The sequence below is a fragment of the Rhipicephalus microplus genome, chromosome 6, assembly GCF_043290135.1.
Source record: "Rhipicephalus microplus isolate Deutch F79 chromosome 6, USDA_Rmic, whole genome shotgun sequence".
NCBI classification, from domain to species: domain Eukaryota; kingdom Metazoa; phylum Arthropoda; class Arachnida; order Ixodida; family Ixodidae; genus Rhipicephalus; species Rhipicephalus microplus.
In genome coordinates, this window is record NC_134705.1 from 109,243,229 (window position 1) to 109,265,702 (window position 22,474).

The window sequence follows — 22,474 nt, forward strand, 5'->3', positions numbered from 1 at the left end:
ACGCATCTAGAAACAGGATACCCCATTTCGGTAAGCGCCAAGGCATCGCCTTTCTTCGTTCTCTCTGGCACGTTTTTTTTCTGTTGTTGATTATCTGTTATTTGCACTTATATTTTATTCATTTGTTTGGATTTTGGTTTGTGAGCCGTCTTGTTTTTGGAGGTGTCAATTTGACCGCTTTATTTTTTTTAAATGTTGGCAAGATTCAGAGGCTAAAGCCATCCCTAACACGACTTCCTTTTTTTTTTCAGATGCCAAATTGACATGGCGACTGTCCGTCAACGTTTGGTCAGCAATACTGTAAACTAATATGTTAACGATGAGAAGGTCCGTTTCGAAAAGGCAGTTTTGTTGGCAAATCTGCGAGAGGCCCTTGTTCATGTAACCTGTACAGACACTGTACAGACCCTATCGACACTATAGACCTGCGTTGTAGCTCGACCCACTTCTGAAAGCCCGAGTAAATTGCCCACTATTCCAGCGTTTATTTATCCTAACAAGCTATGGAATAGCTGTGCGCGCTAAGAGTTTTTTGTTTGTTAGATCATTTGTGTTTGTTAAGATCTGTGGGGAAAGCACTTTTATGCGAAATGGTGTCAATTGAGTATTGGCAAGAACGTAATCGGGTATTTCATGCAGCTCTGGAATGCAATCTGATCTGTTCTCTATCGGAGCTATTAAAATCTATAAAAAGACAGGAGTTCAAGGAGTATGCAAAATATGCTTGACATTTGAAACTATGCGTGCTATTTGTGGCCATTTATTTGATGAAAGAAAAAGAACAATGAAAGAGTGAACGAAAAGACGTCTGTCATCTATAGTCACCAAATGGCTCACGCCAGACTCTAGAAGCAGCGCATATGCGTTAATGAAATTTCGTGGTAGTGCTTACCAGCTATATAAAGCAAGTTGCATAACGACTCATTTTATACTATGTCTTTGTCGGCAAACTTTGGCGCAGATATGGCTGCTAAATTTATAATTATTCAAATGTGCATCATTGTATTAGCGTTCGTTATTGTAATTCCAACATCAAAGTGCCTAGTGCAAGGAGTAAGTAAGCATCATCTAATAATGAAAACTATTTCAAGAATAATAATGCAATAGTGTAAAATATTTTATAAACATTTACCTATAAACTGTTCCTTCAGCTAATTAAATATATGTATTCCGCCACAGAGTATCTTCCCTACAGACTAACCCAGTTGTATTTTTGGAAATTTTTATTAAGGCCCCGGACAAGAATCTACTGCGAGAACAAAATATTGAATATTTTGTGTACAGAGTCGAGTTCTCCGTGTAATGAGAGTACAAAAATTATGCTTTATATGCGGGGGATATCAAGATTTTGGCTAGGAAGTAGTGCATCCTAAAGTATGCTTAAAATAACTTTGTTCTTTTCACTAGGAATAAACCACAAGGCCATTCTTGCATTTATTTAAAAGTAATATGTCATGTTGTAGCTCAAAATGGAACAATGTAGTCACATGTGTTAAAGATGTGCGTTGTCGCTAGGCTGCAACAGTTCTCTAAAACTAACGGGGCTAAGAACACGCCGCGGTGCTCCGTTGTTTGTGGCGGAGAGCAAAACAGTGCAAGATTTAGCTAATATTCAGTTATTTTTATGTACTTTTACCCAGCAGAAGACTACTACAACAAAATGGAGCATTAACAATAATTGATAGTGGCGAAAAAAATCATCAGTCTTCGATGGCAAACTACTTATGCGTTTGTATGCATTCCTCCAAGCTTGCCAGGTTCAATAGCTTGACCCAAATTGGCTATTTTTCAGACCGGTGTTGTCAACAAGATGACTTTCCAGAAGCTTAGTTTGAGACATTGGTGTAAAAACATGGTGGCCAAGTCGTGGTTCCGGCCACCAATATTGAATATCACATGAAATAACGAACCGATCAGTGGCTGTTGCTAATAGAAGAAACTCTTTCATCGTGCTTCATTTTAAAGAGCAGGCTGTCAATGAATAAGATATTTATATTGACGAGAAAGTGTCATCCTTCAGAAGGGACGTTAACTAATCTATAAGATTGCTCACGTGATAGTGCGCATTGACTTACTACCCTGAGCCTAATCATTCATCGAGAAACAGTTGCTGATATGACTTTTCAGCTCCCGAATCAAATGAATTCAAGAAATTTCTCTTTGCTACACTGGTTTCGCCTGAGGTGCAACAACTCGTCGCTATGCACACCGCATATTCCGTTCGGTCAGCTCGCGTTGCGAAAAATGCAAAGAGGTTCAAGGAGCACATATATTTTGTGATCGCCCACTGTATGTATCGCAACAAGAAACGCTCTCTTCAACACTGGCTGGCACTAATGCGGCAACGCGAAGTTAAAGTATCATTTAATGAGCCCTATAGGATAAGATAAAATCAAAAACTTCTGGCAGAGCTCTTTGAGGTTTGCTTAAGAGGAGAGGACTGCTTGACACAAGACTAAAGTGAAACTCTAAGGATACGTAGTTATTGCATATACGCATCGCTTGTTCCTCTACGCACCATCACTCCTCATCACTCATTTTTTTCCCTGAACCTTTTTCTCTGTGCACAGTAGCAGGCTAGACCACAATGCCTCTGGTTCACTGCCCTGCCTCCCAATGAATGGTCTGCCTATCAACCTTGAAATGTAGTTCGAATTCAATAGAAGAATCAGAAGCACTCATTGTCCAGGACGCACTCCACTCTTTACTTGTGAATTAAAACCCTGAAAGAAATGCATTTATTTTTAGAGTTTCGTGCTGGCAGCGACCAGCCATTATGCTTGTCGCACACCAGAGTGGCGCATACTCAATCTGGAAAACTCGCGAAGTCTTCGTTATGCGAATATAGTAATATTAATTGAAATAGTGCATAATGCTCTAAGAAACTGACCAATATAGAAGGAGTGTTTGACATTACAAACGGAAATTACGGTGTCACTGCTCAAACAGACCAGACAGCTGCATTAAAGGGTTGAGACCAGTGAAAGAAAAGTTTACCGCAAGACTAACATTTTATTTGTTGTTTCAAGAGTAAGTTTGCAAATGTAGAGATTCAAATGATACATGTTTACAAACTTGAATAAACGAATAAACATACGCATTCTATTGGAAACATTACTGTGGCAATATCCATGAATGAAGCTATTGAAATTGAAAATGACTGCTGTAGTTAAGTTTATCTGTGCCTAGCGGAACAGCAAGCAATTTTTTTTCTGAGCAAATATATACAGGGCATCTAAAAAGAATAATACTTTCTATTCGGCGGAGGAAAGACATAAAGCTGTATCGCCACTGCAGCCGTGTGTGAACTTGGCTTTAATGAAGCTAACCTCGCAGACGTTGTCACCATACATGAAGCGATTGGGAAGTGACTGCAATATATGCATTATTTCATGATCTCTAAATATGATCACACTCAAGCAGTACCGCTACATATTAATGCCTTACGGCTAGCAGTACTAGCTCGTTTAGGAAAAGTTATTCAATGCCTGTCATGAAGCTCGAATTCTGCACTAGCGCAAGCGCAATTATTCATCCTGTACTAGCGCAATTATTCATCCTGTACGTCCATTAACTCACATTTAAACATTATTTTTATAACACTGATAGAAGAGTTGTCACAAACTGACACGAAAGGCACAGCCCGCAATTGCACTGTGACCCACTGCGCACGCCGCATATTGCTGCGTCATGTCTTTTATTTTTGCACGCCGCACTGCAGTCTTATCACTATTTGTGAAACGTAACATGCCGCGGTTCAGCTGGCTCCATCGCCACCCTGCGCACACAGCTGTTTTCGGGGGCGTATCTCGACAGGTTGGCCCCATCTTGCGAATAATCGAGTATTCTGCTCGCCGACGATTGCCGAGCATGTGTTCGCCATCACCGAAGGCGAGCTGTACAGTTTTTTTTATTTGCGCAAGTTGCCTAATAAGTAGGTTCTTGTTCATTCTTACAAGACTCGTAGTCTCCTGTCTTCGCGCTGCCATCACTCCTACTTGACATCTGTTAAAGCTGGTGGGCAAGTTCTGACGTTGGGTTGCGGCCTCGTCGTCTGCGTCGTCATCAATGGAGTCCTCATCATCGGTGTTGGATCATTGCATTTTCATCCTGAAACAACCTCGCCCCCAATAGGGCTGCTTTAGGTTTTCTTAATGGAGGCTGAAAGGTCTTCGTCAAGATGGTGCCGGACCAATGAGGCTCGGCGATACGTCGATGATGTTAACGCCTTTTTATCTGCTCGGGGTACATTAAGTAGTCCTAAACGGCCAAAGGTCCCTACCCAGGCCCAGCCCAGAGCAGAATGATGCACTCCCATGCACCTGTTCGGGCAGTTTTGAAGAATGTGTTTTTTTCGCCGCGGGGGCGTCTGCGCAAGCAGGCGTTTGGTGTATAGCGACACCATGGACGCGAGCCAACGGGGGGGGGGGGGGGTTGATCTCCTCTCATGCCTAGCTGTACGTGGCTGAGCCGTTTCCGGGGGGAAAGGGGATCCTGGAGGTTGAGCCGAAGCTGGGTGATTGCACCTTTAAGGCCCCCCGGCAGAAGCAACACACCCCTTTGGCCCCGGCTTCACGTAGACGGCACCCCTGGGCTGACCCACCCAGGGAAAATTGGCAGTCGCCTTTTCCTATCTCTCTCTCCCTACATCTTCGTCTTTTGTTCTCACTTTACATCTTTCCTGTCTTCTCCTCACTTCATTTTACTTCCAATTTTTCCTGGCGGCAAGGGTTAACCTGGTGTAAATATCCAAACTTGGATAGATATATTAGGTTATGGCAGTGGCGTACTACTGGCGTTGTGCAGACATGTTTACATGTTCCGCCACGTCCCCTTGTTGGGCTCCGTGGTGGGTGGTAGGCGCCATTACTGAAGGAACTGCACTTTTCTATGGGATCACGAAACCCCTTATCCATTGATCGCCCCTTCAAAAGGTGGCGCACCGAAGCAAATGTAATGCCAATTTTAGAAAAACAAGACCATTTCCCTAAGTACCACGTTATTCATTGCGAAAACTCGGACAAAAAAGCTCGCAACATCTCCCCATTCCTCGTGTCCAGGTGCCTAACCGAGACTATCGGAACTGGCTATAAGGCTGCAAAGATGGCAAGCGGAGACTTGCTAGTGGAAGTTAAAGACAAGACACAGTTTCATAAACTAGAAAAATTAGTAGCATTCGGGGACAAGCCCGTAACCGTCTCTGCGCACCGAACGATGAACGCTGTCAAAGGCGTTGTGTCATACGATGACCTAAAATACCTAACAAATGATGAGCTTCTGGCTGGCTGGAAGGACGAAAACGTCGTTCACGTAGAGCGTATCGTAGTGAGAAGAGAAAACAAAGAAATTCCAACCAAGCACATACTTGTGACCTTCGGGTGCTCCACACTACCGCAAGAATTAGTTACCGGCTATCTAAAACTGTCTGTGAGACCCTACATTCTGAATCCGCGGCGCTGCTTCAAGTGCCAAAGATTCGGACATGCTTCTCCGAGTTGCCGTGGGCAGCTTACCTGTGCACGGTGTGGTATCACAGGCCACTCTGAAGATGATGACTGCAAGGCCGAACCACACTGTGCGAACTGCGATGGAGAACACGCGGCGTATTCTAGATCCTGCACAGCATGGAAAAAAGAAAAAGAAATTATTACCATTAAAGTCACCCGCAACATCAGTTTCCGCGAAGCAAGGCATCGGGTCTCCCCTTTCTATGCAACAAAATCATTTGCTGAAGTGGTGCAACAGGGGGCAGCACCACGACTGCATCAGGTGGCCGCCCAAGCTACGCACAGCGTGCTGGAGCGACCGCCGCTTGCCCCTACTGCGGGAGCAGCCAAGGCTGCTCCGGCCTTACTCAACAAGACCCCACCACGGGCGTCGACATGCATTGGCACGAGCCAAGGCAACGGGTAGACTGCGGGAACCCCGTCGACGTCCGGTGTAGAGGGTTTGAAGGCTTCGTATCTTGAGCTGAAGCCCACAACGCCCAGGGATCGCTCGGCAGAGCGACGGTCCAACGCTTCTCATGAAGCTACCCTATTGGAAAAATTGCCATGGTGGATACTGGAAACATGGTGGGCGTAGTGGAAATAATAGTGGGCATGGTGGAAATAATAGTGGGCATGGTGGAAATTATGATGGCTATGGTGGGACGTAGTGGAAAATATGGTGGTTATGCTGGGACATACTGGGTGGCATGGTGTACAGATGATGGGTAAAGTGGAAATGGTGGTGGAAAGCAGAGGCTAGATAGTGGGCAATAATGGGACACTCTGCCCACCATTGCGATAATGCTGGGAAGCCCTAAGCATATGGTGGGTGGTGCTTATTATGGTGGGCTACATGGTGTACCAAGCTGAGAAACTCTTCCCACCATTGCGATAATGCTGGGAAGCACTAAGCAGATGATGGGTGCTGCTTGTTATGGTGGGCCACATGGTGTACGAAGCTGAGAAGCTTTGCCCACCATCGCGATAATGCTGGGAAGCAGTAAGCAGATGATGGGTGGGCTTATAATGGCGGGCAAATTATATAGTGTACCAAGCTGGGATCTGTACACTACATGTTCTACCATCATGATTTCCACCAAAGGTTAGGCCTACTGACCGAGCCCGTACAATTGTGTTATCCGTGCTTCCGGGTTTCAGAATACACGATTACGACGATTAAGTATGACAATACAGTGCAGCCATATGGCATCAATTAACCTAAATGAAGCATTTTTCATTGTGTATGATGTTCGCTCAAGAAGCAACAAACATCGATGCGACGCGATTAAAGCACTCCCAGAGAACGTAATTTAGTGTCTTCTCACCGACAGCCGCCGGTCGCACTCGCCGGCACTTCTCTAGCTTTTGTACGAGAACTCAGACGTGGCAATTCGTGTGCTTGGTGAACCATTATGATAGCGTAATGTTTCCGGTACACTGCATTCGTTTTGGCCAAGCCGTTATGTAGTTGTTGCTTTAGCGAAAGAGCAACAGCATTGCGCTGGCGCGACCGCCCTCTACATTGCGCGAAAAGCATCCCAATACTCACTCAAATAAATTAGGCGGGCGTATCTATGAAATGAGCCTAGAAGCGTCATAAAGCGTGAGCAGATGTCGCCCTTTACAACGAGCGCGAAACGGATATTAAACTTGGCAGACCCCGCCGGTAAACTGTTGCTGCTCCCCAGTCCACTTGGTTTTTTTTTCCTTTAAGTTGTGAATTGTAAAAAAAAATAGCACTAGTGCCAATAACATAGTGGCAATCGTTACAGGGCGCAGTTGCTTGTGTTTAATAAATGTGCAATTTTTAGTAGCAGGTGTAGATCTTGTCTATGTTGTGTAGACGACAAACATTTTAAGTTGAACCTTAAGTTTGTACGCCAACTAAGTATTTAACACGTAACCACCGCCATGTTGGTGTGGCGCAGTGGTTAGCGTCTTCGAATGAGAATCCGCAGGTTGCACGTTCGATCCTCCGTGGCGCCTTGTTTTTTTTTTTTTTTACGGGACGGGTGTTTTTTTATACCGTTTTTATAGAATTCTTTTTTATTTTTTGTGGCAGCTCGTCACGGTGATTCTGACGTCATTTTGCGCTCAAGTGTTGCCGGCACTGCAGCACCCACCATACCCACCATGCGCCATGGTGGGTGTTTCCCACCATTCACCCACTACATTAATCCACTATAATGGTGGGTGGTGGTTTCCACCATGCCCACCATTCGTTTTTTTCTGATAGGGTATGGACACAACCGCCAGTCAAACGGTGCCTGCAGCGCCGAAGGAGCGGCGAGTTTCTTTCGACCGCTCCAAAAATGACAAAAGACAAATTACAGGGCCTCCAAAAAGCCCTGTAAAATAAGTTTCGTTTTCCATAACCTGAAAGGTTATGGTACCATTTTGTTTTGACTTTAGTATCAGACGCATGTCACCAAGGTTTTATTGCCAACAAATCAATTCTTACTCCATTTTTCTGCTCAGGTTCACTGCCCAAAATGGCTTTTCTCCTCCATTTGAATTGTAAAGGACTCATTCACAACATAGGTGACATAAAAGATTTGCTAAGTAGTCTCTCTCCAATGGCTATGTGCTTACAGGAGACCAATCTGGGAGAAAAACACACCAACTTCCTCGGAGGTTTTACCATAGTACGTCGCGATCGCGTCCACGCTTGCCGGTTGTCCGGTGGCGTGGCTATTGTCGTCAAAAGTGGAATTGCAGTGAGAGAGATCACCATCAACAGTCGAATCGAGGCCGTAGCCATCACCAATTTAGCTCACAAAACTATCACCATATGTTCCATTTATATCCCCACACACACGCATTTTTCAATTAAAAATATAGAGCATATTTTGGACCAACTGCCTGAACCGTTTGTTATCGCAGGGGATTTTAACGCGCACGGAATGCTTTGGGGAAGTAGTACAACTGACACCAGAGGACAAACCCTCGAAGATTTTATTCTGAACAATGACGTATGTCTTTTAAATACTGGTAGCGTCACCTACTGCTCCCCAAGCACAGGAGCCACTAGCTGCTTAGATCTAGCGCTGTGCTCACCTTCGCTCTTTTGCGAACTAAAGTGGAGCGTGATAGATAATGTCTACGGCAGTGACCATATGCCTGCTCTCATAAAATTAACACAAACCCTCCCCACCGCTCAATCCCGGCCACCGCGTTGGAAACTACATCTGACAGACTGGCCACTGTTCACTGAAAAAGCTGCCCTAGAAAAAGAGATGCTTGATGGCCTAAGCATAGAGGAAATGAAGGAGACAGTCACCGCCTGCATACTCGCGGCAGCCGAACAAACTATACCACAATCCTCCGGCATTATAAAGAAAATACTTAAACCCTGGTGGACAAAAGAGCGCACACAAGCTAAAAAAGTGCAACACAAGGAGTGGGGCATTTTTCGTAAACATCCTACAGGAGAGAACCTCCTAGCATTTAAAAAGGCGAGAGCAAAGGCAACAGTTATTCGCAGGCAGGCTGAAAAACTCTCGTGGAAAAAGTACATTTCATCCATCAACAGCTCCATCACATCTAAAAGAATGTGGGATCAGGTGCACAAGTTTAACGGCAACTACAGTTCATATACCATCCCCATTCTCTGAACCCCTGGCATCCAGACAACTTTAGGCGAACAGGCAGACCTACTGGCGCAGCACTTTTGCGCTATTTCAAGCTCAGCAAACTATTCGGCAGCTTTCCTAAAACATAAACAATCTACAGAAAAACAAAAGCTTCCTACTAGAGGTTTTCACGACAGATCATACAACTCCCCCTTAACCCTGCAGGAAATTAACAGAGTGTTTTCTCAAAATAAAAAAACAGCACCTGGCCCAGACAAAATACATTACCAAATGCTCGCCCATTTGTCCCAGGTAGTGGTGAAGGCATTGCTGCACTTCTTTAACGCTATTTGGATCACTGGCAGAATGCCAACAGAGTGGAAAAAAGCCATTATAATTCCATTTCTCAGAGCCGGAAAAAACCCTACATTACCAACAAGCCAGAGGCCCATAGCACTTACAAGTTGTATGGCGAAATCCTTCGAAAGCGTTATTAATATTAGGCTAACATACATCCTAGAAACCGATAACTTGGTAGATGTTCACCAATGTGGTTACAAGAAAGAATGTTCCACCACCGATCACCTCGTTCGCCTTGAACATACAGTACGAGAAGCTTTCCTGTACAAGCAGCACTGCTTAGCAGTATTTTTCGATCTTTAAAAGGCATATGACACAACGTGGAAGTACGGTATTTTACGAGACCTGGCAGATCTTGGAATTCGCGGAAGGATGCTCAACTGCTTGTCCGACTTTCTATCGAACCGAACTTTTCAGGTTCGTTTGGGTACCACACTTTCAGAAACTTTTACTCAAGAGAACGGTGTGCCTCAGGGCTGTGTCTTAAGCACAACTCTCTTTGTTGTCAAAATGAACTCTGTGAACCAGGTCATACCATCTGCTCTTATGCACTCACTATATGTGGATGATCTCCAAATAGCGTGCCGATCATCTAACATGGCGACGTGCGAGCGACAGATTCAAATAGCACTAAACAAGCTTACACAATGGGCTAACAAAAATGGCTTCCGGTTTTCTGAGGAAAGGACGGTTGCTGTAGCATTCTCCCAGAAACGAGGCTTACAACGAGACCCCGTACTCAAAATAAACAAAACAGTATTGCCAATAAAACAAGAACAAAAGTTTCTGGGGGTCGTATTTGATAAGAACCTCAATTTTCTTCCACACAATAATAATCTCAAGGTGAAATCCAACAGCGCCCTCAATGTCCTCAAAGTCTTGTCCCGAAAGCACTGGGGTTCCGACCGTAAGTGCCTCCTGCTCATCTACTGCTCTTTAGTACGCAGCAAATAAAACTACGGTAGTATAATCTACGGTTCAGCAAGAGACTCGTACCTTAAGCGCCTAGACCCTGTCCATAACAAAGGGTTACGCCTCGCAACAGGTGCGTATCGAACCTCACGTATTTCGAGCTTATACACCGAAAGTAACGAACCATCCTTCGAATATAGGAGAACGAAACTAATGCTCACGTATGTCCTTAGAGTTCATTCTCCACCAGATCATATATGCCAAAGTATTGTCACACGCTGTGACCTACGACAACACTACGCCAACAAACCAAACGTAATTAAGCCACTAGTACTAGGATTTGAAGAAAAATTTCATGCCCTGAATATTCATAACGAAGCACTCTCCATTGCCAGAAGGCCACCCAGTTTGGCCCCATGGAGTGATTTCTCCAAATTCTTGGATTTTTCACTCACACGTATAAAAAACAAAACACCCCACGTGAATATATACTACAAGAATTCCTTACATTCCAACAAACGTACAACACTTACGAAGAATTTTATACTGATGCTTCGAAGACATCTGCTTATGTCGGAAGCAGTGTGGTAGGAGCAACACACGAGCAAATAACTAGACTACCGCAGTTCGTATCCATCTACACCGCTGAGTGCTATGCGTTATAGATGGCAGTACGATACATTATAAGCTCAAAACATAAAAAAGCCGTAATATTTACAGACTCGTTAAGCGCGCTGAAAAGTCTCAATTATAAATCTCAGTATGAGCCATTCATAGGCGATATTTTAAACATGATATCCCACACACCTGATGACCACACCATACGCCTCTGTTGGGTCCCGAGTCATGTCGGGATCCCAGGCAGTGAAAGGGCAGACCAACTAGCTGCAACAGCAAAAGAGATGCGCGAGTCAAAAACCAACCTACCCACCAGAGATGGGATTCAAGCTGTTCGCCGGGCCACCACCTTTCACTGGCAGCAGGAATGGAAATTACAACAAAACAACAAACTTCACCTAATTAAACCTGTTCTTGGTGAATGGAAGACCCGTCTTCGTCAAGCGCGTTTTATCGAAGTAGTTATATGTCGACTACGAATAGGTCACACGCACATCACGCATAATTACCTACTGGCAGGCGAAGAAGCCCCAACATGCGATAAGTGCCAGGAGCAACTAACTGTAATGCACATTTTAATAGCTTGCCCACAAATGGAAACATTAAGAGAAAAACATTTCTGTATGTTTTACAGGTTAAATATTCCCTTTTATTCAATGCTACTCTTGGGCGTGGACGCCCTAATACCTATAGCTGATGTGATCAGCTTTTTAAATGAAGCACAACTTCTGAACAAGGTCTAACTACACTAAACTATGCTACCGCTAGACATGGCAAAACTTGACTGATGTGACTCGTAGCACAGCCTCTTCGGAGAAGCATCTGCTGAAGCTGGAATTTACAACGAGGCACTTGCCTCCCTGCCCTTAGGTATAAGGACACGGGTATGGTATTAGTGCTATGTAAAAGCCGTTACGGTTTAACATAACCTCATGCACCAACCATACACATTGACCACCCCGAGCATCACACACATAGTCTTAGAAGAGATATATACTTCACACGTTTACAGAGCCAATCCTTTTAGGCCTTTATACAGCCACGTTTCACCGCTCATCATATTCATATGTCATCGCCGTTAAGACATTTCAGAGTCATTGTCATAGCCCTGTTTGCTGTAAGTATTCTCACCATGAGTCTGGCGCAGCATAGCCTTAGTTGCTCTTGCGCCACAAAACCCAACATAACTAACTAACTAACCATGGACCGACCCACCCAGGGAAAATCAGCAGTCGCCTTTCACTATCTCTCTCTCCCTACATCCTCGTCCCTATCTCTTACTTTTCACCTTCCTGTCTACTACTTTCTTCGGTTTATTTCCCAATTTCCTGGCGGCTAGTGTTAACCCTGTGCAAATAGCCTACCTTGGTCTCGGCGCATTGAGTTATAGTTGCGTTGTACGGCTGGCGTTTGCAGGTTTTAGCATCCGCAAACTTGTAGCGTCCCCTCGTTGGGCTCCATGGTGGGTGGCCGCCAATGCTTCTGAAGAAAGTGAAACACTCATGCATAGAGCTTTTCCTCTGTTAAATGATCGTACCGCCTTAAAGCGCGTACGCAACGAAGACGGGTTTTTCGAACCGTTCAAAAAAAAACTTCCCCCATTTTCATATCATACATTGTGAGAAAAGTGGCAAGCAAGCCAGAACTGTATCCCTCTTTGTAGTAGCGAGGTGTCTTACGGAAACTCTTGGGGCTGAGTTCAAAGTTACCAAAAAGGCCAGCGGAGACATCCTCTTCGACATTCGAGAAAAAGAATAGTTTGAGAAGCCACAAAATTTTTCAACTTTTGGTGACACTCCAATCACTCTAACACCACACAGAATAATGAACACAACCCGTGGAGTTGTATCTGACGTAGATTTGCTTGGCCTGACCAAAGAGGAACTTCTGGAGGGGTGGAAGAGTCAGAGTGTGACTAATGTACAAAGGATCATCATCAGAAGAGACATCAAGGTAACACCAACAAAACACCTAATACTCACGTTCACTTCCAGTAATCTGCCAGAAAGTATTCAAACAGGGTACACGAAGACCTCTCTCAGACCGTACATTCCGAACCCTCGTCGTTGCTTCCAATGCCAGAGGTATGGCCATGACTCTAAAAGCTGTCGTGGAAGCCAGACTTGTGCACAATGTGGAGGACTAGACCACGTGTCTGAGAACTGCAACCGACCGCCACACTGTGTAATCTATGAAGAAAACAATGCCGCATACTCACGCGCCTGCTCATACTGGAAGAAACAAAAAGAGATAAATACGTTGAAGGTGAAGGAGGATACTTTCATTAAGAAATCACGGTGAAGAGTCTCACGTTCCCATGTACCTACATATGCTGATGTGGCGCGTCAGGGGGCACTACGGCGTGGCTCCTTGGAGCGCGCCAAGAAAACAAAAAAGGAAATGACAGGGCCTAGTGATGGCCCTGTTACATGAACTCAAACTCCCTGTCTAAACAGCCACTCGCTTTTCGTTCACGCAGCATTATTTTACATTCACCACGAACAGTCAAATTATACAATGGAACGTTAGGGCTCTTCTCAGAAACCTTGACGACAACCGAAAACTTTTACACGAATACTCACCAAAAGTGCTGTGTGTACAAGAAACACACCCTAATGCAAAAACACCAACATTCTTCGTAAATACGTTATTTTCCGAAAGGATCGTGGTGATGCCAAGACATCATCCGGAGGTGCTGCCATTATACTGAATCAAAGGATTGCATGCACACACTTACAACTTCAAATATCCCTTGAGGCAGTGGCTGTACTAGCTGTTATTTTTGATAAACTGATCACAATTTGCACTATTTACATTCTTCCTAGCTATCAGCTGCAAAAACGTGGTTTACACTCTTTAATTGATGAACTTCCGGAGCTTTATGTTCTCCTTAGAGACTTTAATGCGTATAGCAGGCTATGGGCTGACTCTCGTTGCGACGCGCAAGGCCGACTGATAGAACAGTTCCTTCTCTCGTCGAGCGTGTGTCTCCTAAATCGAAAAGAACCTACGTATTGTAATCTCGCTAATAATACCTACTCCATCTTAGACCTAAGCGTAGTACCTCCGTCTCTTGTGCCTCTATTCCACTGGAAAGTCATCAGCTATCCGTACAGAAGTGACCACTTCCCCGTAGTTTTGAGCACAACCACAGCAACTGAGTGTCCACCACGTGTTCCCAAATGGCTCACAAACAGAGCCGACTGGGAACAGTTTTGTAACATCGCTCGTTTAGGCTGGAGTGACATATGTACTTTGTGCATTGATGTTGCTGTTAACTACTTCACAGCGTTTTTGATTGATGCTGCAACAAAATGCAGCCCAAAAAAAGGACACCTTATTAAACGACGTGTGCCATGGTGGAACTCTACATGCCGAAACGCGCGCAAACTGCAAAACAGAGCATGGAGGTTGCTTCGTAGCTCACCGAGAGCCGAAAATATTGACACCTTCAGGAAAATAAAGTCTCAAGGCAGGAGAACGCGTCGCCAGGCCAGAAGAGAAAACTGGTGGAAGTTTTTGTCAGGGATCAATTCATACACACAGGGGGCTAAAGTATGGAACGTGATTCGTAGGGTAGCAGGAAAACAAGTACACACACTTTCACTCGTAAACACACAGGGTGATACCTTGGGAGATCAGGCGAACTTCCTTGGTGCACACTTCGAACAGGTGTCCAGCTCGTCACACTATATTGACGCTTTCCAAAAATACAGAACCAGAATAGAAAAGCAGAAACTCGAACACAAATGCACTAAATACGAGGCATATAACCAAGCTTTCAGTTTAGCTGAGCTTCAAACATCTTCAAACTCTTGCAGTACTTCTGTCCCAGGTTCTGACAGTGTGCTGTATGAAATGGTAAAAAACCTACCAATCGAAACACAAAAACTTTACTTTGTATAATGCTAACTGGTTTTCTTGTGCTATTCCTACTTCCTGGAAAGAGGCTATTATTATTCACATTTTGAAAGAGGGCAAGTACCCTTCTTCAGTTTCGAGCTATAGGCCTATTGCACTTGCAAACTGCTTGTGCAAAGTCTTCGTAAAATGATAAACTGCCGACTTGTACATTTTCTTGAAACTAACAATTTACTCGACCCATTTCAGTTTGGGTTTCGAGAGGATAGATCAACCACAGACCACCTTGTTCGTATTGAGGCCCAGATCAGAGACGATTTCATCCATAAACAATACTTTCTCTCTGCGCTCCTCAATATTGAAAAGGCTTACGATACAACATGGCGCTTTAGAATATTTAGAGACCTGTCTCATCTTGGCGTGCGTGGAAGAAAGTTTAACATAATCTAAAGGTACTTGTCAAATTGGACATTTGGAGTTCGAGTAGGCAGCATTCTTTCCCAAACAGTTGTCCAAGAAACAGGCGCTCCGCAATGTAGTGTACTTAGTTGCACACTTTTTTATTATCAAAATGAATTCTTTAAGATTGTCTATCCCTCGAAATATATTTTACTCCACATAAGTCGACGACTTCCAGTTCGGTTTTAAGTCTTGTAATCTTGCCATGTGTGAGCGGCAGGTTACGCTTCGTTTGAACAAAGTCTTCGATTAGGCTGAAGAAAATGGGTTCCGCCTGAATGCACACAAAAGCACATCTGTCTTGTTCTCCGGGAAGAGAGGTATTCAATCTAAACCTGATGTTGCACTTCATCAGGTCTTTCTGTTAATACTGAACACAAATTCTAAGGCCAAATCTTGGACACGAAGCTAACCTTCATACCACACATCAAATACCTAAAAAACAAGTGCATAAAAGCTTTGAACATTCTAAAAGTGATGTCTCGCACTACGTGGGGAAGCGACAAGAAGTGTTCAATGAATTTGTATAAAAGCCTCATACGTACCCGCCTATACTATGGGGCCATACCATATCAGTGTGCGACACCTACTGCCCTAAAATGCTTGATCTTGTTCATCATCTAGGCATCCGCTTCTCTATGGGTGCTTTTCGCACTAGCCCCGTAAAAAGCTTGTACGTCGAATCGAACGAATGGTTGGTCCACCCACAGAGATGTTACCCGTCTTTTAATATTATCTTAATGTAAACGCATACAAGAATAACCCATCACATTTCACAATTATTGACACGTCAAGCCTTGCTGTGTTTGAAAAACGCCCTTCTATGAGACAGCCCTACTCACTCCATGTGAGGGGCCTAGCGAAGGAGACCAGTGTGCCACTCGAACAGCGCTTGATGGCTCCCGCAGTACGCCTGCCACCGTGGCAGTGGCAGGCCATAGATTATAACGTGTCGTTCGTTCAGGTTACAAAGCATGCACCAATCACACATATCTAGACATACTTCGTTGAACTACAACATAAATACACATGTCCTGAGTTCTTTACGGCTGCTTCAAAGTCTAACACTTCTGTCTCGTACGCAGACATCGGCCCATCCTCTTCAGAAGCCGGCGTTCTGCGCTCTGATACAAGCATTTTCACTGGTGAAGCTTATGCCATAATTTCGGCTGTAAACACATTAAACAATTAAAACTACCGAAGGCAATAATATATACAGATTCCGTAAGCGTAGTGAAAGCTCTGAAAACACCTAAAAAGCACGAAAACCTGGTCCTTGTCTCGCTTTATTTTCTCGTATGCACAATGTACTCATCCAAGCAGCATGTTGTAGTCTGCTTGGGTGCCTGGACACCGCAAAATACAAAGCAACGTTCTAGTGGACCAGCTGGCTGGATCCACCAACAAAACCACTATCAACACTTCGATAATAATTCTTGCACTCAATTTGAAACCTTGCTTAAAACAAGAACTCAGGGGTTATTGGCAGAGCACGGGGGTGTCCCCCGTGCTCTGCCACGGTAATAAATTGCATGTCCTCAAACCACACCTTGGTCACTGGCCACCAGTATCAAGATCACGCCACACCGAAGTCATTCCCTCAAGGTTAAGAACAGGACATACACACAAACACATTCATTTCTTTTGTATCCAACTTCGTGTGATAGATGTGGAGAAGCGCTCACCGTACTTCACATTCTAATCCAGGGTAAAGAATTAGACACGCTGAGAAGACAACACTTTCTGTTACCCTACCGACCACAGGTACCACTTCCTCCTGCAATGTTCATCGTTAGGGAACCACTTTTTACTCATAAATCATTGTTACCTTTTTAAAGAAAATTCGTACTTTTGATGTTATGCTCCCGGGCATTCTGTAGCACGACCACTCCAGAGAAGTCTCCGCTTCGGTGGCTACCCTCAACAAAGCACTTGCGTCACGGCCCTTGGACGCAAGAGTGTGAACGAGTCAGGCACTTCTGGCGATGCCATACATATCCGCCATCGTTTTTATTGGCGCCGCCATGGTGGTCTTGTGGCTAAAGTACTCGGCTGCTGATCCACAGGTCGCGGGATCGAATCTCGGCTGCGGCGGCTGCATTTTCGATGGAAACGGAAATGTAGGCCCGTGTGCCCAGATTTAGGTGCACGTTAAAGAACCCCAGGTGGTCAAAATTTCCGTAGCCTTCCACTACGGCGTCTCTCATAATCATATGGTGGGTTTGGGACGTTAAACCCACATATCAATTGTTTTTATTATCACAAACTTTCGTCATCTATTACCACCACACACCTTTCATAGCATTGTGTGAATTTATTACTTCTATGTTTTTACCCGCCTTAGTGCGAGGAATCCTATGGCTCCTATACAGCCGCTTATCAAATCATTGTCCATATCTCTAGTGAAATGAACTGGCGCTCTTTGGCCATGAAATGGCCCTCGCGCCACAAAACATCAAACATCATCATCATCATAAACTTCGAAGAATGTTGTTGGCTTCACCGCAATGAGATTACAGTGTGCGGTCGTCGGGAGTTGTCGCATTTGTTCTTGGCTCTTCGATTACCTTCATAGGAGCAATCACTGAAGTGATTTCTCCTTCGCCCTCTCAGACCCGAAAGCAGTGGCCATGAAGACCAATTGCTTGGAACTGTCAACTGGAGTCAACCTTTCCGTGGCTGAACACAAGCGACAGCTGCTTCAGAGAATTGTTCTAAGATACGGCAGCTCCTTTGCGGCTTCGTCAAAGCTCCAGCCAATGTCTTTTGCAAAACACTTATTCATTGGAAGATACTCTTCCCCTCTGCCAGAGCCCCTTGTGTGCGTCACAGCGGGAACGCCAGCTTACGCGAGACCAAATTGAACAAATCTTGCAATACGATGTGATTCAACGATCCAAGGGCTTTTAGGCAGCACTGGTCTTCCTTCTGAAAAAGAAGGATGAACATCTTCGATTTCGCGTTGAATATTTCCAGCCTTGAAGAGTTACAAAGAACATGTCTACCCCTTCCCTTCACCCCGGATCGATGATACACTGAAGCGCCTCCGTGGTACAATGTACTTCTCATCGGATCTGAACACCGGGTCGGCAAATCCTAGTTGCTAAAAGAGATCGAGGAAGAGCCGTCTTTATCACGCCAAATGCACTGTACGAGTTCAAGGTGATGCCATTCAGATTTTGTTCTGTCCAGGCAACTTTACAACGTGTAATGAACGCAATACTGCCCGTTGTCAAATGACCAATCTGTCTGGTGTAAGTGGATGGCATTGCCATTATTTAGTCCAACTTCAGCGATCACCTAAACAAACTTCGAATTATATTGAACGCAATCAAATCATCAGGAGTAATTCTGAAGCCTCCGCAGCGCCCAACAGCTTGCTATGAGGACGTGAATAGAGCTGCCTATTTTTCCTGTAGTTTTTAGAATCGTTATGAAACAAGAGTCCAGGCGGAGTTGGGTCATCTATTGCATTGTCTTGAATTGCTCGGAGATTTCTGAAGTCTCTAGCCGCCTCGCCCGCATGCAGGTTCCCTGTCACGCCCATGCGCCCTAGTGCCCAAGTTAAAGCCTGTACGTATTTTACTGTGGGGTCCCATCCAGTCCCAACCAATATACGGAGCACCTAAGGGAAAAGATCAGAGCTTATAAAGGCCATCTAGAGTAACAAACGCTGCCTTCCCTCGGTCTCGCTCATCAACCTCTATCCGCCAGATGCCACTCTTCAAATCGATCGATGAAAAGTACTTCGCGTGTCCCAGCCTGTCGAGAGATGGAAGTGGGTGAACGTCTTTCTTAGTGATGCTATTCAGTTTTCTGGTCTCAATGCAGAGTCGCAGTGTTCCGTCTTTCTTCATCACTAGAATGACTGCCGATGACAACAGGCTGGTGTACAGTTGAATCACACCGTCGACAAGCATCTTTTTTACCTGCCTCTTAATAGCCTCGCGTTTTTTAGCTGAAACACGGGATGGTTGCTGGCTGATAGGTCGAACACCATCACCGCTACTAATTCGGTGCTTTATGAGGGCTGTTTGACCAACGCTTAGTGAAGAGGTGAAGCAACATTTACATTCCTTCAACAGGGTGTGATTTGCGGCCTTCTTCTCGTTCGAAAGCTTCGAACTGACGTCAATGTGGTCCTGAAACTTGTCGTGATCAACCATTTCCTCAGATTTGAAACACTCGGTGACTTTCGACACACGGTATTTAAAAGCGACGGTGGCACCGCGGAAAAGATGTCGGTGTCAGGTGAAATGTTGTGACGAGTATTTGCGACCATCCATCAGGAACACCCACAAAGCTTCGCACTGCGCACACCTTGAAGCAAAAAAAGAAACACGTTGCTGTCGGTGACCACGAAACTGTCTTGGAGGTCTTCCGAGGTGACTTTTACGAAAGCGGTCGCTCGGGAAGCCAACCTCACGCTTTCATCAGCAACACGCAGCGCAGTTCTACGACGACTATCGGTTCCTCGACTGGTTACACGTTGCGTCGATAAAGTCACCACTCACTCGAGGAGATTTATAATTGTGTCAATTTTTTGAAGGAAGTCCATACCAAGGGTGAGCCGACGAGAACTGTAATGTATTACGAGGCAGGTGAGCACAACTGTTGACTCGTGTATTTTCTTTCTTGCAGTAAAACGACCAAACGGAGTAGCGACGTTTCATTGTAAGGTGTCAGCACGTTCTTAAGAATAGTTGTCAATTTTTGCTCGTAATAGAATGATCTGCACCTTTGTCCACCAATGCGCTGACCTGAAGACCGTCTACCAGCACGGGAATGTCGAGCGAGACTCAGTCACTGCGTTCGGATGCACAATCCGGTGTTTCTCTCGCACTACAATGAGACGTCACTTCAATGTCTGCAACGCTTTGTGCAAGCGTAAATGGGAAGTCTTCCGCACTTTGAGTCCCAGCGACCTCACTCCTGAAGGTCGCTGGCTTCAGCTTTCTTGCCAAGGGCTTTGGGAGAATCTCCGTACCGTCAACTGAAACGTGTCCCAATGGCTTTTGGTCGCCATAGAGATGGTGACCGCAATGGAGGCCGTTATAACGGTAGACGTTGCTGCGAGAGGTAGCCCTCAATTCATCTTGGCTTCTAACCACTTAAGGGACGAGGCGAATCAATACGGAAACCGCGCACTCTAGGTTGTCGGTTCAAACATTCCCGGTAGATGTGGCCGGCTTCACCACCGTGGTAGCAGAGGGGTCTTTTATATGACGAACTCCAGATATCGGACTTCCGCGAAGGAGCAAGGTGACCATCGATGTCCAAACCAGCGAGTGCTGACTGAATTGCAACTGACAACGTCGTCTGGATTTGGACTGCAGGGCTTGAGCCGGAATGAAAGTGCGCAAGGATTCGAAATAAGTACGGTTCTCAACATCGGTGAACGCAGGAGGTGGTTCTATAATGGTAGCCGTCGGTTGATAGCGATAGTTGTGAAGCATTTGGTGGCCCTCGTCCTAGATAATACTGGTGAAGCCACTAACTTCTGGCTGTCTCACTCCACCTAGTTTCACCATTTCCTCGTGGACGACGGAGCGAACAATTTCGCGAATCTATTCAATGCTGTTGCTCCCGAAGGTGACAGAAAATTCAGGAGATGATGCAGCATTCACTAGGTGATCGCATAGGGCAGACCATTGATGAAGTACCTTCTCCAACATAGTGGTGTCGGTGAGAAACTCCGCTACACACTTCGGAAGACTCCGCAGTAGATCAGTAAGAAGCTGCTTCTTCATGCCTTGCATCAGATAACGCACCTCTTTTTTTCTGGCACTGCTGGATTCATTCGCCTGAAAAGCCGCGTCATACCATCTACGTATATGGTGACAGTCTCATTAGGCATCTGAATGCGTTAGTGCAATGCACGTTCACCACGTTCGCAGTGGTCGAGGTTTCGGTAGATCTCCAAGAGCCGATACTGAAACTCGTGTCAAAAAGTCAAGACATCGCCTCTGTTCAGAAACCTCGTTCGGGCGCCGTCTTTTAAGCAGGCATAGACGTTGCGGAGTTTCCTGACTTCATCTTAGTAGTTGATCCTTGCGACATGTTCGAACTCGCTCAGCCAGACCTCCACATCCTCAAACAGCGCTCTGTGAAAGGGACAGTGCAACAGATCGGCGTAGGCAACGTAAGATTTTCCATAGCGCCTTGAGGTGACGTCGTGGTCAATCCGTCGATAAGCTATTCCGCTGTCTCTTGTGGTAAGCCTCGTCTGCGGCAGGTTATCCTGTGAATTCGCGTGTTCACGGGCATAGGGCTTGTGTTCCGGCTTCTAGGCGGGCTCTTGTGCATGGATTGCATCGTGAGTCGTACACAGCAGCTCCACTAATCTTCTCACGCTCAATGTTACCTAGCATTGTACTGCTTGTTGAGCTAGGCCAAAAAGCGGCTGAATCCTAACTTGTTCGCCCTCTTCCACACTGAACCGCGTGAAATCTTTCGGCAATACGGGGACGAATGGCATCTGCTTGAGTGGAGATCCTCTCCAGAAGAAAAAAAGGCCACGAGAATGTTACAGCATACGCTAGTTCTTACTTGCCGCTGTCATAGGCTAAATATGCACGACAAAGAAGGAGTACCTTGCGACAGTCGGGGCCACGTCAAAATTCGGACAGTACTTGCGCGGCAGACCTTTCAAGTTTGTGACTGACCATCATGCCTAGGGCTGGCTGATCAATTTGAAAGACGCATCCACTCGCCTAGCTCGATGCAGCCAACGCCTTCAAGAGTTCGCCGGCAGGGTGGTATGTATACGTGGCCGTAAGCCCTACGACGTAGACGGCCTTTCATGAGCTCCTTTCAGCAAACATGCAGAGCCTGATCATGTCTTTCTTGAGCCTATAAGCACTACCACTTTCGCGCCATAAAAGCGCTGGGACTCCAATCTTCAACAGCTCCTCAAGTAGGTGGACTGTAAATCTTTCATTCCTCCTTTAACTTCAAGGCTTGGCTTATCTTGAGCGTGCTAAACGGGAAAATATTCTTGCACCCAATAAAACTGCTTACCTTTCAGTCATCACAGGTGGCCACCGAGAAGAAATACTACAAGCCATGCACGACTAATCCATCGCTGGCTGTCTCGGATTTGCTTGTACCCTCTCCAGAGCACAACACAGGTACTACTCGCCCCGACTGTCAGCCGACGTTGCGTTCTACGTGAAGGAAGCGTTGCCGTGAAGTCAGCACCTG

At 45.4% G+C, this 22,474-nt stretch overlaps 1 protein-coding gene across 8 annotated transcripts in view; it reads left to right on the forward strand.

Moving 5' to 3' along the window:
• The first annotated feature begins 920 nt into the window (after nucleotides 1-920).
• The window catches only part of LOC142764864 (uncharacterized), a 47,209-nt gene continuing 25,655 nt past the window's right edge, over nucleotides 921-22,474 (forward strand). For 4 of the 8 annotated variants that reach the window (XM_075865404.1, XM_075865405.1, XM_075865407.1 and 1 more), the window contains exon 1: nucleotides 921-1,053. In XM_075865404.1, the coding sequence (XP_075721519.1) occupies nucleotides 934-1,053 (120 nt within the window). In that variant the 5' untranslated portion in view covers nucleotides 921-933. The remainder of the gene's footprint in view (nucleotides 1,054-22,474) is intronic. The other 4 variants (XM_075865402.1, XM_075865403.1, XM_075865406.1 and 1 more) reach the window with 1 other exon arrangement.